The sequence below is a fragment of the Apteryx rowi genome, unplaced genomic scaffold (assembly GCF_003343035.1).
Source record: "Apteryx rowi isolate R43461 unplaced genomic scaffold, aptRow1 scaffold_216, whole genome shotgun sequence".
Lineage (NCBI taxonomy): Eukaryota > Metazoa > Chordata > Aves > Apterygiformes > Apterygidae > Apteryx > Apteryx rowi.
The window spans coordinates 773806-791613 of NW_020448486.1; the positions used below are offsets into that span (position 1 = coordinate 773806).

Genomic DNA, 17808 nt, shown 5'->3' on the forward strand with positions numbered 1-17808 from the left:
TTATAACTATGTTTTATTTATTTGTTTCTGAATGACGCTACAATTTTCTTTCAAAATGTTGCTAACTCCCTCAGTAGTTAAAGGAATTTTTTGTTCCTGATTTATTTATTTTTTCCTGGCGACTGGATCCTAGTACAGCCAGCACTGAATTCTGGTGGAGGATAATTTGTAATTGTCCATCAGCTCCACAAGAAACAAAGTGTGAATCAAAGCATATGAACCAAAGACAAATTCCAGAACGGCCAACAAAATAGCTGGAGATGCTACCCACCACTGTGAGACCTAAATTTAATTTAGGTCTTGTCCTCTTGCTTCAACAGCCGATGCTTTACAATTTGATTTTTAGGCAGGGAGTACTTTTAACTCCTGTGGTGGGGAGTATCTTTTCTCACTTGGCAGTGTTTTCTCCATGGTAAGTGACAGCGGGGCATTTGCACGCATTTGAAATTACGGCCAGTTTGATGAGGTCTTTAGGGTGCTAACAGAAAGATGGGCGCAGGTGGGGACTTGTCCTATTACCAAGAAAACTGTTTTGTTAAAAAAAAAAAAAAAAAAAAAGATTACAGAGATTAGGTAGTGATATTTTAGCCAGACATTTTTGCTTTCAGGTATGAAACCAAAACCATCTGCATCTGAGATGCTGTGTGCCATCAGTATTGTTGTGTAGATGCACTATATCACTAAATTAGAGAAAAGATGAAGTATGCAGGAATAGATATGTTTTTGAAGAACAGGAGCTTGTCTAATAGAAAAAAAAAGTCTACGATTTCTTCTTGCTGTTGGAAGGTTTATTAGCTGTTTTATTTAATGGCTATTCACTTGCAGAACTGTAAGCACTAAATTTGCATAAGCAAACAATATTGAGCTCATAAATTTTTTGAAAGTAATATTGAAAAAGCAATAGAAGGTATTTAACTTGTGCATAACTGCTCTACGAATGTAAATGTACGTACCTGCTGTTAGTGTATCAGTTGCCTAATCCTTCCAAAAGAATGTCACAAACAGCAGCTTGTTCACTGCCAGGAAGATTCATCCTTCCCATGCAAAATCGTCATGCTAGAATATGTGAAGAAGGGACTTACTTTGCAGACTTGTTATTAAAGAATCTGCTACATGGGTTAATTCAAATGTGCTTTAAAAATAATATTTATTCAGTGTAGCTGCAGTATTCTGAGATGCTTCATTTGTGTAAAGGAGGAATGGAAATATGCTTTTATTATTGCTCAGAATCTGTACTGTGGTGCAGGAGGAGTATGAGGAAATATATTCCATCTGTGGTTGAGGAGCTGTCCTTCCTTGTAACTCAGTCCTGCTGCTCTTTGTCTGTTGTGTCCTCTGTTCAGAACAAATTGTCACACATAGCGAGATGATGATTTTATACTAACTTGTGATTTTTGCTGTTATTAGTATTTACTTTTTGCATGATTCTTCTGAAGGCCAGCCTTTAATGTGTTAGTAATTCTCATGCGACAGCATTAGAAATCCTGTCTTTGAAGCTGTTTTAATGCTATCTGTGTAGAGGAGGCACTCTAAATGCATGTAGCTACTATAGAAAGAAACAATGTAAATGCAGCATATATTGTATTAAGGGATAACCATAATAGCTGAGTTATGAATTTTACCAGTCATTATTTCCAGTTGCTGCATTTGTTCTAAGAGCTGTTAGCATGAACAAAAAGCTAATTTAGTATGGTTAACGTTTTCAAGTTTTGAATTCAATTGCAGACAAAAAGTCAGGGTTCTCATTGCATTGTGTTATGATCAAGAAATGCAAATTTGGAAATAAAATATATGTGATATGTATCTTACCAATCACTGTAACATTTAAATGTCATTTAAATATTTTAAGTGTGAACTTTTATTTGACAGACTAATTAATAATGAAAATTGTTTAAATAATTAAGAAAGTAATTTAATTTCAGCTAAGTATTTTAAAATACTAGAATCTTAAAAAATTACAAGTTGCTTGGACTGGTAAATGTGAAATATGTTTTGTTATTAAACCTAGCTTTTCTAAAACATGGGAGAATTCACACACACACACACAGATTATGAAAGTTTCATTAAAAGAAAAGAAGAAAAGCACGAACGATCAAATTGTAACCCATCTGATTTTGTTAGAGACTCTGGAAAAAGCATTGATATGTATATAATGTTTGTCTACTCTGTCTTGTTCTCATCCTAATGTAAAAAAATTTTTAGACACTACTGATTTAGTACTGATAATGGTTTTCAGAGATGAAGCCTGACATAAAATGTAGGTATGTTGGTAGTGACATCATTTGTTTTGATATACCTTATTCTAGCCATACCAGAATATTTTTATATTTGTCTTAAACAGGCAGGAAACTTTTGTTGTCATGGTGGATTCCTATGTTTCTTACGAGTCATCTACTTTCCTATTTCTGTGTATCATTCAAAAATTTAGAGATGTATGTTCAACAGAAAGAAAAATTTCGAACTTTGTTACTTATAGTAGCTATTAGCCAAGGAATGGTGCTCATGAGAATCAGATAACAATACATGGAAAATTTGCTTACACAGAAATAAAAGTAGTAGTAGTCTTAGTCTTTCTTTCCTTAAGGCAAAAATCATTTAAGTCTTTGTTCATAAAAACAGACAATTAACTTTTTATAAAATATATTTTCAGATCCCAAGTACACTCAAAGTGAGTTATATTAAGACATGATAGTTGTTTAAGCTAAAGCCAAGATCCCAGTGGGTCAACTTCAAGGTAGAAGATGTTAGTCTTTGTCTGCATTAAGGGAAAAAAAAAAAGAAATCCCATTAAAGCTTTGATTCATTTTCCTGTACAAACCCTAAATGTAGTAGATTATCAGTTTTATTAGTTGCTTTAAAAATGTTATTGTAGCCTTTCATTCTTCTAAAAATTAATGACTGTATTCCAATTTTGTATCTTTTTTTTTTTTTTTTTTTTAAACCATAGACAAAACACAATGTTCCTATAAATCAAAGGGAGATTTGGCTGTTTGTGACTGACTTCACACTGCAAAATGTGGTTCATATAGTTCCAAAAGTTGTTGCTGTGTCAGTTGCTACATCATGTGTTCTCAGTGCAGAGGTAATAGAAGCCCTCGCTGCCGCCTCGTGCCCCGTCCTCTTCAGGGACGCACTGTGGGGAAATGGTAAGCTTTATTTGTGGTTTTGAAGCGGCTGGACTCAAACTGAAATAACATCCTAATCTCTGTCCTGCAGTAAGTGACCTGCAGAGACTTTCATTCTCAGGTGAAGATGAAACATGGCAAGTTTTGGATGAGAAATTTGAAGGGGGGTGTAACTATAAGTTTTCTGTAAGTTTTTGTTTTCTTTTTTATGTTTTTGGCTTGATCTCCAAAGTAAGTGAGAAATTAAGTGTTCTTACTGTATGTCCACCAATATATCTGTCTGTCTTCCCTGATGACTGTTGAATTTAATGACCAGTGTCAGTCAAATTTGGTAGCTGATAGAAGACTCAAAGATATAAGGAAACTTGGTTTCATAGTTTTGATGTTCTTGCAGAAACTTGTTTTATTGAACTTACTGCCTCTAAAAGGAGTAACATGGTGAATCCAGAGACTTTATAGCTATGTTTCCCTAGACACACAACTTTTAGAAACTATCCTACACCATCTTAGCAGTGAGCCTTTACCACTGTACAGATCATAAAGAAGATAGTTCACTTCTCCATTCATTCTGTAGTTGCTCTTTTATTAGGCTCACTTATGGTTTCATTTGTTGCATCCATGTGTAGTTCACATCTGAAGTCAGTGGCCTTCAGTCACTTCCAAATGTAAGTGGATTGGAAGCACCAAACTGTATATATGGCTGTGTCGCCTGTTACTGAATCTGCTAACCTGCCTGATTTCCTTTCCTAGCTGAGGTCATACTAGTTTCATGCAAACTGGGCAAAAAAATCTCTGCTTTGGAGAATAAAATATTGCATGTACCTTCTCTTTATATTATTTGAAATAAAGTAAGAACACCTGGAGAGGGGTTCAGGCTGATTCCTGAGGAAGAGACAATAACTGCATGTGCCCGGGGAATCTGTTACAGTCCACTCTGAATGGAGTCTGGTTCTCTTTTGCCATGTTAGAATTTTCTTTGACATCTTTTTTCCCCAGGAGTCATGAAGTGTAACAAGAGCATGATGCATGTATCACTGAAAGCAAAATATTTTGTCGTGGAGAAAACCTGGTGGAGTCTATTCATCTGTTTAGTAACTGGCAGAGATCATTGTCTTTATTGGCCATGACAGTTAACATGGTCACCTTTTTCCTTGTTACTGTACTGAATTGAAATGTCTTTGTTGGCAGGTAGGATTATTTGTGTTGAACGTACTGTTCTCTTATTACAAAAGCCTCTTTTGTACTCGGCTGCCGGTGCTGACCTCAGTGAGCTGACTGGCCCTGTCAAACTCGATGAGCTGGATTCTACAACACAGGCCAATTCCATCTGTACTGTAAGAGGTTTGTATGGCCTTTTCTGAAATGAATGAGCTTAATTCTTTGTGTTCACTTTAATCTTTCAGGTCCTCATATTGATTTCTTGCACAAACGGTGTACAGGGATATAAAAGCATGGTACTGCTGTAGGTCATTAGGATATTTAAGTTTTTATACCTCTTTGTGGGCTCTGTTTGTCTTTTACTGGCCAAACTCTGCTTGGCTGCTGCTCCCACTCACTGATACCCCAGAATAAATGTTTGATGTACAATCTGTTTTATTATATTCCTTCCTACACCATCTTCTTTCAGGAGCCTTCTGTTCACACCAGCCTTGTTGATATTGGCAACACTAAGGTATACCAACATTTTTAAGGCATATAGATATGTTAGCCAGATTCTGAATGGTAGGGATTAGCTTCTTCTTTCCCTGAAGCTTTCCTGAAAGAGGGCAATTTAATGTTTCACCATAGACATCTAGCATAACTTGGCCAATACTTGCTTACCGCTTTGGATCAGTGCTTTGTCTAATACCTCAGTCCTTCCACTAACCCTGAAGAAACATTTCTTACAATGTATTTTCTAACTTTTCATAGTCATGCAGAAACATTCCCTGCAGTGTGTGTTCTAATGCTTTGTCCACTCAGCCTCTTAAACTTCTCAGTTGTGGAGGGCCTGTAAGGAAAAATTCTTAAAAGCCCAATAAATCTTGGCTTTTAAAGACAATTTCCTTTCTTAATTTAACTCTTAAGATTACAGTAATCCTTGTAGAAAATTCTTGATACTGATTCACATTTACGCCTTCAAGTATTCACTTAAACATTTGAAATGATCTATAAAATAATAGTAAATAATGGTTGCAAAGTGTAGTAATGAATCCTTCCAGCTCTAAAGCAATATACTAAAAAACACTCCAAAAACACTCAGAACCATTACTAAAAATACCTACTGTTTTGGTAGAGCCACCAATTAGCAATGTCTCTGTGATTAATATATGAGCACTTTGTACTGACAAATCTTAAACTCTAAAATTGCATAATGAAAAACAAACACAACTATGGGCCCTTCACTCTAAGCCTTGATCATTCTGCACATCTCCCATCCATATTGTGAGTTTCTTGAAAGATGCTTTTATCACCAGTTATGAAATACTTTTTGGCTTTTTTTTTCAACCTCTCCAGTAGTTATGCTAACAGTTATCACTTCCTTGCTCTTACTTTTTATACACCAAGCATAAGAAGTGCCTTTCTTCTTTTGTCCAGGTGACAGTATATATAGTGTATAGTAGAATAAAGTAAAATATTTCTCTGTCCTTTCTTTTTCCTGTAAAGCAAAGAAAATAGAGCTTTGTGATTCTTTGTGTAAACAAGCATTTCCTTTACATACCTTAGAGGTGTTGGGCTTTCCCTGTTCTTCAGTACGTATGGAAGAATGACAAGCCTTAATCCTACAATCTTGTGTTTGTCTAGTTTAATCTGAAATTTGTCTAGGGTAGCTGTTATCAGTATGTTCCCATACTKTTGTATTGATATAGAATATAAAATACCTTTTTTTATGCCTGTGCTAGTTCTACATACAGATAACCTTCACTTTCTTTTTTTTGTGTGTGTTTGCTATTGTAACTAAAATTGCTTAATAGCATTTATGATAGATATTCACTATTTTGAAATTTGGTTAGTTAGTGTTTACATCTTTCTAATGAAGAAGTGAAGTTAACAGCATTAGCCCTACTTTGTTGGTGGGAACATACGTATCCAATGGAGTAATTCATGCAGGAAAAATTATCTTCTCTGAGATTCCCTCACCATCTCTATCTCTTCTAGAAAAACTCACAGAGTTGTTAATTGGGCTTTCAGTGAGAAGCACTATGTGCTTTGTTCCAGTGTTCATTCTATTTCTTTGTGCCCTCCTTTCACTTCCTGTACTTCTGGTCACCTACGTGCGCTGCACGTAGGCCTCCTCTCACCTAACACCCAAAGGTGCTGCAAAGGCTCTCCCTCCTCCTGCAGTACGGCTTCTGCCCGTTCTGTCGTTGCTCCTCCTCCCGACGCTCAGGGATTTGGCAGTGTACCTTCTTAGTGATGCTTCACTGGAAAACATCTTTTTAGTCAGTGAAAAATGTAGGTGGTCATTCAACTCTCCATTCAAGGATACAGCAATCAATCACAGCATCAGCACCTCCACGGATGCCAAGTTTGGTGGGGGGAGGGGGGCACAGACCATACTGCCTGCCAGGTTTAGGCAGACAAGTCATTATTTGGAAGGGAAGTTTAGGAAAGAGTTTATAAGGTATATAAATAGAATCATAGAATAACTTTGTTTGTAGGGAACTTCTGGAGTTCATGTAGTCCAAACTCCTGCTCAGAGCTGGGCCAACTACAGAGTTGCATCAGGATGCTCAGGGCCTTGGTCCAGTCACGTTTTGAATGTCTCCAAGGATGGTGATCCCACAGCCTCTCTGGGCAAACTGTTCCAGGGCTCAGCCTCTCTCACTGGGAAGAGTTTTTGCTTGTATTTAATTGGAATATTCCTTGCTGCAGCTTGTCTTTAATTATTTTTATTAGTGTTCTGCCAGTGAAATCTTCCAGTAATACTTGGTCAGATTCTTCTTCCCCCTCAAAAGGACAATGTTGTAATCCAAACAGATCCACTGAGTTAATCAGAAATCTTTGTTTCAGAGAGGCCCAGTCATATCAACTCTAAGATGCACAGTACGTTGCTCTTCAGCAGATGAGTGAAAACCTGCGGTTGCTTACTACTGGAAAGTTTATTCTTCTTTTAAAGATGGGTCTGTCACTCTCAGCTATGAGCTCAAGGTCAACAGATTTATTTTCTCATCACTGTGCATTGCAAAGTAATTTCTGACCTCTTTTTCCTGTATAGCAGTGGTCAGGATGACTTAAATTTTGTCAATTCATGCCGTACAGAACTAGTTTTCCTCTTAAATGTTCTTATGAGCAAATTCTAGTTAGTTCATGCCACATATGTGGTGTGGGAATATTACTTGATTAATGATATTTTCCTGGTATATGACTCACATCTAGTGATTGAATTTTCATATTGGATATTTTCATATTTCAGCCCTTACTCAGGTTTTTTTTCGGTTGTCCTGAACAAAATGGGATTAATTGTCTTGCTTAAGTCTCAGTTTTTGACTGAACTTTTTCCCTTTCTATTCAGTAATCAGAGTAACTTATTGGAAAAAAAAAATTAATGTAACTTTTCATTTTTTGAACCGTCAACCAGAGTGTTACTTTTAATCCTCAGCTCTCCTTTGCATTCCTCACCAGAGATCTGTTTGTCCAGATGTTGTCTTGATTGAGCTGTTATCAGCCTCTTCTTGAAGATGTTGACCACAACACAGGAAAATGCAGAGTAGATGTGAAAATCAACTTATGGCTATATGTTTCCATTTAAAAGAAGGATCTCAGGAGAATATCTGAAAGGTCCCTGAAAGTCAAGGAAACTCTGGTCTTGACAAAGGCATGCAGCAGTTGAGCAGTTTAAACTCGAGAAATCTCTTTGCATGCAGGATGCAAATGGCTGTCCCTGGATTATTTGATCTGTTGCTGCTTTGAGTTGCATTTGTTCAGTCTTCAGTGGTCTTCCGTGGTTCCACAAGGGGTCTGTACACTGGCATCAATATGAACCTTTGCACTACATACAGTCTAGTCAGTATGATCCTGATTCATTTTATTCCAATGCGTTTGTGTTGCTTGTGCCCTTGCATCCTGCAGCTGGAATGTAGTCCAAAATTGGGGGGAAGACGACTGAAAAGGCTTAGAGGGAAGAAACAGATCTGTCTAAAAAAGTTATGTTGAAATGAAAACGTGAAATTGTTGTGAAAAAAGAAACCTATTCAGCAAGCTAATTTGGTAGGTTTTCATGAACAGAGGAAACATGCCTGTGCTGTGGCAGGAAGTGTCCTACATTGTAGTAGCTGGTGAAAACTTCTAGTTTATCTTAAAAACTGAAGTTATTAAAAGTTATTGCTCTAACATTCCAAAGGTTCCCTCTAAAATACCCAGAATTGCTCATTCTGTCAAGGTAATCCGTGTTCTTTTGTTATATGCATAGAAATTGGGTCATAAATGTTGTATCTGAGAAATAGCTTTCCTGATCTTCAGACTTGATGTCCTTTGAATTCCCAAAGAAAATTAAGGTTTTGCTGCTGATATATATCTCCCTCCTTTCTGCCAGTCCTTGTTTTAGGGCACTGGAAAGTAAGGAAAGTAAGGGATTACCACACTGTTTTACAGTCAGTGTAAGTGATCCCTAGACTCCAAAGCTTTATTTTATTGACTGTATTATAAAACTCTGAGATTCTTGCTCCCTATACTTCTGTTGTATCAGACCGAGGGTTTATTCTATTGCAGTTATGTTCTTCCAGGTGATCCACCTTGTACAGTTCAAAATACTTGCATTTTCTCTGTAAACAATGCTAATTACTTCAGCATATCATTGCCATAAAATATTATACACTTTTTATTGGCTTTTTATAAAACTCTGAATATATTTTTCTTGCCCAAACAAGCAAGGCCCTTTATATTAGTCCAAAGTATCTTTGGCATTCCCTTCTTAGGCACACACTTAAATCTGTGGGCCAGATCTAATCTCTGTTAAATCAGTATAAATGAAGAATAACTCCATTGTTAATGGAATTTAACTGGCATCACTGTTTCTGAAAAGGCTTGTGTCTCCTAATTGTCTTGTGTTTCCTAAATATTGATATCAAGCTATCTGAGCTGATGACTTTTGCCAGTATTTCTTGCCAGGGAAACGTCAGAGGTCCAGTATGAAAAAATCCCCACCAAAACAAAAAAAAAMCCAAACTAGAACTACTGAACCTGTTTGGAAGGTTGATTTTCAGATATCTCTCTTCTGCTGTCTTTAGACTGTTGATGCATTCTGCCACACTGACATTCCTTTTTGGAGGGTGGAAGGAGAAAGAGAGTGAGATTGTTGGAAAAGTTGATTCTTGCTCTGGCACCATGAAGGAAAGTCTTATTCTTAAGATGAGAGTCAGAAAAGATCAAGCCTGCTGTGAAGCCAGGAGTTTGCTAGCTTACATTTAGTATTTTGTAAGAATTTTTTTTTTTTTTTTTAGGTACTGTTGTTGGGGTTAATGAGAGCACTGCTTTCTCCTGGCCTACATGTGACAGATGTGGCAATGGAAAATTGGAACTTTATCCCAAGGACAGGTAAGAGTCAGTATGCTCCTTAATATTCCAGGTGTTTTGCAGATGTAGCCATAACAGCAATAGGTGATGCAATCACTCCTGCAGACACAGGCTGCACTTTGTTCCTTCCTAGCACTGAGACATAGTATTTTTATTGCTGATGAACTGATAATACCAGCAAGGTTAGATTAGTTTATTAAGAAAGATACAAGTAGATATGAAATGGTTTGAATTTGCAGTAGTCACAATTTTGCAAGCCAATCCTGAATTATTAAAGATTTCATACCCCACTGCATTACAATATTAGTTTTAATGAACATGCCACATAACTCACAGGTCTGATTTTAAGCTCCTTGAACAATAGTTTCTTGTGTTTTTCTGTCCTACATTGTTACCATGTATACCACTAATTTACCTCGTTTTTTAAACTGACCTGTGATCCTTGCTATAATTTACATAAATGCAAAAGAGATGCATTCAGACCTATTGAATTTATAACCTTTCTAAAAACAACGTAGAATAATTCTGCTAATATGAATGTTACAAATGTGAATACTGATCTTACAGAACCTGTTATCACCTGAAAAGCCAAGCCCACATCACTTGGGCATGTTTGTGGGAAGCGTCCCCTTAGCTACTTAGCCAGCTTGCCCTTGCATAGTCTGAGATAGCTGATGGGATAAAAACCTTGTAGTAATAGGGCAAGCAGAGTGTAAAAAGCAGGAAAGGGTGTTCTTTCTACTGGAAAAGCTTACAAAAAGTTTAAGGAGAAGGAGGGTGATTTTGAATCACTTTGAAGTAGATAACATTTTCATAAATAAGAAAAGCTTTACTGTGTTTGTGTTGTTATGTACAACCTCTTGGGGGGGGGGGAAGCTGAAAAGCTGAGTAAGGTTGTCCTGTATTATACTGGCATGCAAAAAAATAAGAGCGTATGCATGTGTACATAGTAGTTTAGTTCATAGGTTTTTTTCTATATTCTGAAGGACCCTCTTGCTTTATTTGGAGAATAGCTTAGCATCAACATCATTCATTCAAGCCCTCCATTCCAACAAGCACTTACTGCTGTGCTTAATTTCATGCATATGGCTTAAGTGTGTGCTGAAAACGTTGAGTGTTTGCTGAATGGGGGCCTAAATCAATGTTATTTAGGCCAAAGCTATACTACAGAGTTTTTTTTTTCCATGACTGTTAGAAGGTTATGAGATTCATATCTACTTAGTTGAGGTGGCTGTGAACAGCAGCCTCCCCCATGTCTGACAAAACTTATGAAAGGAAGATTCCTTTTTCTGGAAGAATTTATGTCCTCCAAGAAAGTTACTTAGCTTTACCAACATAACTCTATTTGCTATTATCAGCTGAATCTCCACCATGGACTTTTCTGCTAGAGGTCTACCAGCAAAGCATTTTACAGAATAGACTAGATGTTAGTTGTTTGTGTGTTGAGTTTATGACTGATAATTTTTCCATATGTTTTCCCATCATTGTTGGCATGTTTCAGCAGATTGCTGTATTGCAACCGGTGCTCTGAAGCTGTAATTTCACCAGTTTTGAAAATGCAACTGGAAGTCTTTTTGAGTTGTCCATCTCGATCTCAAAGTACAGTGAAAGTAAAGGTATGGTGTATTGAATATAATGAGGCTAGGTATGTGTAGACACATAAGTACTCTAAACCACACTTTTATAAATAGCTCTGTTAGAAGAAAAATTAAAAGATTTAAAAGAGAATCCCATAATTTAATCTGATATTAGACTTGGGCTTTGTTGCACTAAGAATCCAATTCTGCAGTCATTATTCAAATAGTACAGTCATCGAGTTCACCCTGGGGCTTCCGAAATGTTGAATGCATCAAGTCCTGCTGAAGGACTTTGCTGGGATGAGCCCTTGGGGAACTTCAGTGTCCACAGCTTAAAAGGAATGTGAATTTTTAGACTCCCATTCTGAACTTTTTTTGTGTCATCTCTCTTCTGCTTTCTTGGTCAGAGAAACAAAACCATTGTATGCTAACATGATTAATGTTTGTTTAACACGACTGTTTTAACCTGCGAAGAGAATGTTTCTGCATACATAAGTTCTTGTTAATTTTCTTATTGCAGCTGTTACAACGGACAATCTCTTCTCTACTGATGTCCTCCCCCACTGAGGATGGGGTAAGTGTAGTTAAAGCTGACAAAAGAAATTTAAACTACACAGACAGAATACTAGCGATGTTGTAAATCAAGTGGGAAGATATTAGAATCGTAGAAATGGAAGGGACTCTTGGAGGCCATCTAGTCCGACCTACTGCTCAACTTGACTATTGCCACCGCGAGATCAGGYCAGCCATGACTTTGCCTGGCAGAGTCTTGAAAATCTCTAAAGATGGAGATTTTACTGCCTTTCCAGGCAATTTGTTCCAGTGCTCCACTAGGAGTGGTAGGAGATTTCACTAGGAAAAATGATTTTTATTTTTCTTGTGCCCAGCTGGGGATTGATTGGGTTTGAAGTGAGTTCCAGAGCAATGAGTTGGTGTGGCTCCCAGCACAGGAGATCGTGCCTTCCCCCGCCGATGCCCTGCCGCTGCATCGCTAGCATCAGGCTGACACCCTCCTTTCGAAAAGAGAGATGGGGCAGGTGGGGTGTGTAGACCACTTTAGCTCACATGGGGTCCTGCAGAGCTATCTGCAAATAGTCGTATGGACATTCAGGGCTACGGCAGGGGCTATGCTGGGCTGTGCTTGGTTTTCTGGCCTACCATGTTCTGTCTGATCCAAAAGACAACGAAGATGTAGCAACCAAAAGCTTGGCTTTCCAGACTGCTTTTCTAATCCCTATAAACTGCAACTATTTTCTAGTAGGACATAAATTACTTATAGGTATTAGTAGTAGAGAAATTTGCAAAATGCATTAATTGGGGATCTGTATAAGTAAGACACACATAAGCCACAGGAATTCATGGGCTAAAGTACAGTTTACGTAATCGTCAAGTAGTTATTCCTTTAATCTGAGATATCAGAAGAACCCTGACATTTGGCACAGTGACCCAGATTTATCGCGGGTAAGTGAGGCATTTAAGGTAGGTGCGTGGCTGTCATTGGCTGCCATATGGTCAGTGGAGAAGGAGTGGCACCTTCAGAGAGGGATTTAGTCCAGGTAGGAGCTGGAGATCTCTCACTCTCTTTATTGAACATAGAAGGAAGCAAAGGCCAGCTCATCTTATTAAAGCTCATCCCAGTTAAATATCTTCAGTTAGGTGACACATGTTGGGGTCATTTTGCTTTCTCTGTGTTATACAGTCTTTCAGTAGTTTGCAATTACATGCTACATGGTTTTAATGTGATTTATTGATAATATTTAAAGGGGAAGGTTTCTCTGAAACTGTGAATTATTTTTCGTATACGGAGGGTCATGTTTCATTTCAGCGAAGAGATATGAGAATATCCAAAATATGTATGCTCTTTTAATAGCTGTTAAACCTGGCTAAGTTTTACAGTTTCTTTTTGTTAAAGACTGACAAAATATCGTTCTTTTTCTAGTTATTAAAATTCAAACAAAAAATCTCTTTCTTATGTTTCAGTTTTTATAATGTCAATATCTAGCAGACTGGCACCTTGGAAACAGACTTTTTTTCCTATTTGAAATACAGGATAACTTTTTCCTCTTAAGTATTTTCATCTCCCAACTGCTGCATTTTAAAAAGAAAGCACATCGCAACAAAGATTGATCACAAGAAATACCACTTTGGGTGGTATTTTTTGCTGATGCTGCTAAGTGTTCTAGGGTGTAGTTTGGTCAGCATTTCTTTGGGCAGTGAGGTTGGTGTTAGCCACTGCCCCGGCCACTTGTTCCTACATTGTGGCAACCCTTCACTTACTTACACCAACAAACAGAGCTGTTTGTGCAGCTGTACTGTGAAGTGGATTGCAGAACTGGTCTTGGGTAAAAATACTCTAGAAAAAGAAAAGGGTTGTTTATACCTTGAATTGATTTGGTTATCCGGTATCTGTACAGCCGTGCCTGCAGCACAGATAAAGAGGTGGGAATGGTCAGAGGGTGGTCCTGGGCAAGTCCCACTGATGAAAGAAATGCAGGTAAAACCCTGATCTGAGATACCCTCTCAAGGAGGGTTTCAGCCCTCAGTACTACCGTCCTTCCCTTGGCGTGCYGTGTCATCTTAGGGAGATCGTCCAACCCCTCTACCCCTGTTCTCCACGCACAGTAGTCTTTGCAAATAGCTACAACTCATGCTGGAAACCTGCCAATCAGATCATTAAGCAGAAGGAACTAGGTAGGTGCAAATGATTGTAAGTAATACCTGACAGAGCATAAAAAAGCACACACAGTTAAAAAGGGCTGGGGGAGTTAAATCCATTGTGACCTATTTTTCCCTTTTGTAGATCTGTTAGCTAACGTAATGGATATTTGTTAAATGATATTCAGCATGGATATATATGTATGTACATACATTCCTACCACATGTAAAACCTGCGCATGTAAGAAAACTTTGTAAAGGAAGCACATTATGCTTTATAATGGTTATGCTTCAGCTAAACAGAGTTCAAAATTGCAGTAGCTTTTTTAACCAATTCATTTTTAAGAGCCTGGTAAGGAAGCACCACTTTAAACAGGAATGAGATCTAATTGAAAATCTAATTTATTCACTAATCAAATATGTTTTTTTCCAGCAGTTCTAATGCAATTTTATTTTTGAGGATTTTTTTTTAAAAAGTCTTTTGGAAGAGGACCTTACACCCTTTATCTTTTGAGCTATATGCTGCTTAGAACAGAATGTACAGGACTGTTTGTTTTAATCAACATGCTTTTATCACTCCAGAGTTATGAGGTGAAGAGCGTGCTGGGAAAGGAGGTGGGGTTTCTGCACTGCTATGTCCACTCCGTAACCAGCCACCCTAGCTGTGTTGGATTGGAGGAAATTGTTCTTCTGGAAGCAGTAAGAAACTGAACTGAACACTGTCAGCTATTATAATATCTATGGACCTTGTATTGTGGTTATTTGTTAACTATTGCCATAGATAATGTGCAATGCAAGCGTGATAAGTATTAAGATAGTTTATTAAAATTGTGATTTACAAAGCACATTATTGCCAACACTGAAAAGTCTATAAAAACAATCATCTGTTCAATTTTGTGAACTCTTCTTTTTCTGATGAATTCAGAAGTTAGCAATACAGTTCCTTGGTATGTTTATTGTTTATGAATGTAAAACATCTTGTTCTGGAATTTTGAATGGTTGTAAAAATTTCAGAGGGTGTTTTTGTAATGCTGTATTTATTCTATGTCAATGGAAAATATTTTACTGATGTTTTTGAAATAAATATTTTGCTATAGACAGTGAATATCGATCTATCTGTTAAGCTGACAAGTTTATCAAGTTTCCAGAAACACTACCTGCTGCAAAACAGTTATGTGCTAAGTCTAAATTGTAGTATTTGTTATCATCTTGTAATAAATATTATAAACACAGATTTGAACAAAGCTTATATTTTAAAGTGTCAAAGGTATATAATGATGTTTTATAGCTAATTGGTATCTAAACATAGAAGTACCGTGTTATCTATAGCTTCCCACAAAGCGGGTGTTTTATTATACAGTCTCAATTATGTGTAAAGAATAAACTGGTTTGTAGGCCACCTAACTATACTTACCCTGACAGTATAGAGACATGGATTACAGATCAAGGTTATAACCATATAAGCAGATAAATATTATCAAAATCTTCCAATATGTTGTTTCAGAATCAATACAAGAGTTAATATGAGAGTTTAGTCAAAGGCTAGATTTTTTTTGCCTTTCTTATGGTACAGAGCACAATATTTAACAACATTGTAACAGGTCAGAGAATGAAGTAGCTTGTTTTGTGTAGTCCTCAGTATGTGATTATCCAACAGAAAAAGAGCAATGAAATTGTTGCTACAGTAATTGTTTTTGTGACTAGAGCTGACAACTTCACAATTATTAAAGGAATAGCAACCACACTTTGTCATCTCCTTCTCCCTACCCCTCCAAGTTCTTTAGTTTCCTGACTTGTCTTGCTCTAAGCAGGAAAGCTAAGTCAGCCTATTCCTACATCTGGGATACCACACTGCACGCTTCCAGGCTTGATTCATTGAAATCAGTAAGATTTCTCTCTCTAGAAAAGCGCTGTGTTGGAGATGCTTGTAGTATCCCGTTTTTCTGCTGGTGTCCCACATATGCTGTCATGGAAATGCAAACATGTTGCCTGATCTTACTTAATGTATTCACTCACGCATGGATCTGCATTTTACATTCCTCACTTGATCAGTGAAAGTGGCCAGCTTGTCCACTGCGATACCCTATTATACAGAGGGCTGAAATGAATGTGTACAAAACCTTAGCTTGAGACTACATCTTTTTAAAACTTCCCCGAGCACACTGCAGAGCGTGGAGCTCTGCATTTTTTGAAGTGGAAACCACTCTGAGGTTTTTTCCAACCGAAATTCTTATTAACTGTGTTTTGGTGTTGACACGTGCTCGTTGCACGGCGTTTCGGGAGTCACGGCCGGGAGCAGGGGCTCCCGCTGCTCTGCGGGGCAGCTGCCTTCATGGCAATACCTGGCTTGGCACCTGTGCACAGCACTGCAGCTCCGGCGCAGAAACCTTATGGCTCCCACGTGCCAGACGCCCGAGTTACTCTCGCTATCGCATTGCCCCTACTTTGCTTTAGAAAAATAACACAGTACACCTAAGCCAGCCACCTTCTCCTTGCCTTCCCCTAAGTTGTCTCCCCCACACACACCCCCCAGCCTTACAGACGTCGCTGTTGCTGCAGGATCCCCGGGAAGTGCCTTTGCCCCGGCGCACTGACCCACTGCTTCCAACACATACAGCAAACGGAGAGCAGAAGTGATTTAACATGTCTTTTTTATTCTTAGAAATGCTGTAAAAATTGATATAAAAGGTCGAGCATGCTCAGTCTTTTTCATCCTACTGTCTAAAATACATGGGTTTTTGAATCATTAACAGATGTACCATAGCTGCATCAGTATGAGTAAAATGTAGAAAAGAGACAAAAAACTACCATTACAAAAATAATTTAAGGGGAGAAAAAAACCCAGCAACAGATATTTAGCTTTTTTCTTCCTTTTTTTTTCCCCTCCTTTTTGCAAGTTCCATGGTGAAAGACCCAGGCATCGCCCCTCTCGCTGCAACGCTGGGAAGAAGCTGCGCGCCGGCGGGCTGCCGCGGCGCCTTCGCCCTTCCCCTCCCGCGGCCCGGCGCGGCGCGGGGCGGTGCGGTGCGGGCGGCCCGGCGCGGCCCTCTGAGGTATTTATCCACCGTTTCATGCAGTCCGTGTCTCGCGTCCCGCGCCCCCCCGGTTACCGGCAGTCGGTGCCCGCGGCGGGCTGCAGGAAGGAGGCGCTGGGCAGCTGCTTGAAGAAGTGCCGAAGGCTGGTTAAGTCCCGGGTGAGCTGCTCGATCTTCTTGTGCAGCTTCTCGTTCTCGGCCGACAGCTCCAGCAGCTTCTGCTGCATCTCCTGGTTGCGCCGCTTGGCCTTGTCGCGGCTCTTGCGCACGGCGATGTTGTTGCGCTCCCGGCGCTGCCGGTACTCGGGGCTAAACCTGTCCACGCACTTCTTGGCGCCGCGCTCCTTGCCCGGCGGCGGCGCGGCGGGCGCGGCGGCGGGCGCCGGCGAGCGGGTGCTGCAGCTGGAGGGCGAGCTGCTGCCCGGCGGCTCGGGGGAGGTGGGCGGCGTGGGCTGCCCGCTCAGGTTCATGATGGTCTGGGCGCAGGTGGCGATCTGCGAGGGCAGCAGCGAGGACGAGAGGTCGCTGTCGCTCCAGTCCGGCTCCTGCTTCAGGGCGCCGCGGGAGGAGGAGGAGGAGGAAGAGGAGGAGGAGGAGGCGGTGCGGGGCTCGGCGCCCAGCAGGGTCATGGCAGCGCCGAGGTCCTTGGCGGGGTCGCGGCCGGCGCCGCCGCCCGGCGGCAGGTAGTCGCCGTAGTCCCCGCCCCGCTCGGGCTTGTGGTTGCTGTTGAAGAGGTCGGCGAAGAGCTCGTCGTTGCACAGCTCCAGATTGGGCACGGCCGACATGGAGTCAATGTAGGAGCTGAAGTCGATGGCGCTCTCGTCCTCGTACATGGCGGGCGCGGCGGCGCTGAGCTCGGCCAGGTTGGCGCCGCTGCCGCCCGGGCCGCCCGCCGGCTCCTCGGCGCTCATGCTGCAGCCG

At 39.8% G+C, this 17808-nt stretch overlaps 2 protein-coding genes across 2 annotated transcripts in view; one reads left to right on the top strand and one right to left on the bottom strand.

Annotated features, from left to right (window-relative positions):
- The window catches only part of SPIDR (scaffold protein involved in DNA repair), a 157560-nt gene extending 141984 nt beyond the window's left edge, over positions 1-15576 (top strand). Inside the window, exons 10-15 of the mRNA XM_026064419.1 lie at positions 2948-3146; positions 4314-4466; positions 9548-9641; positions 11125-11236; positions 11718-11771; positions 14435-15576. Coding sequence (XP_025920204.1) covers positions 2948-3146; positions 4314-4466; positions 9548-9641; positions 11125-11236; positions 11718-11771; positions 14435-14563 — 741 coding nt within the window. The 3' untranslated portion in view covers positions 14564-15576. The remainder of the gene's footprint in view (positions 1-2947; positions 3147-4313; positions 4467-9547; positions 9642-11124; positions 11237-11717; positions 11772-14434) is intronic.
- Positions 15577-16501: 925 nt separating this feature from the next.
- On the bottom strand, positions 16502-17804 carry CEBPD (CCAAT enhancer binding protein delta; the record flags this gene model as incomplete). The annotated part of the gene is made up of 1 exon (XM_026064395.1): positions 16502-17804. A coding segment is annotated over one exon (846 nt), but the record flags the coding sequence as incomplete, so codon positions are not given.
- Positions 17805-17808: the final 4 nt, after the last annotated feature.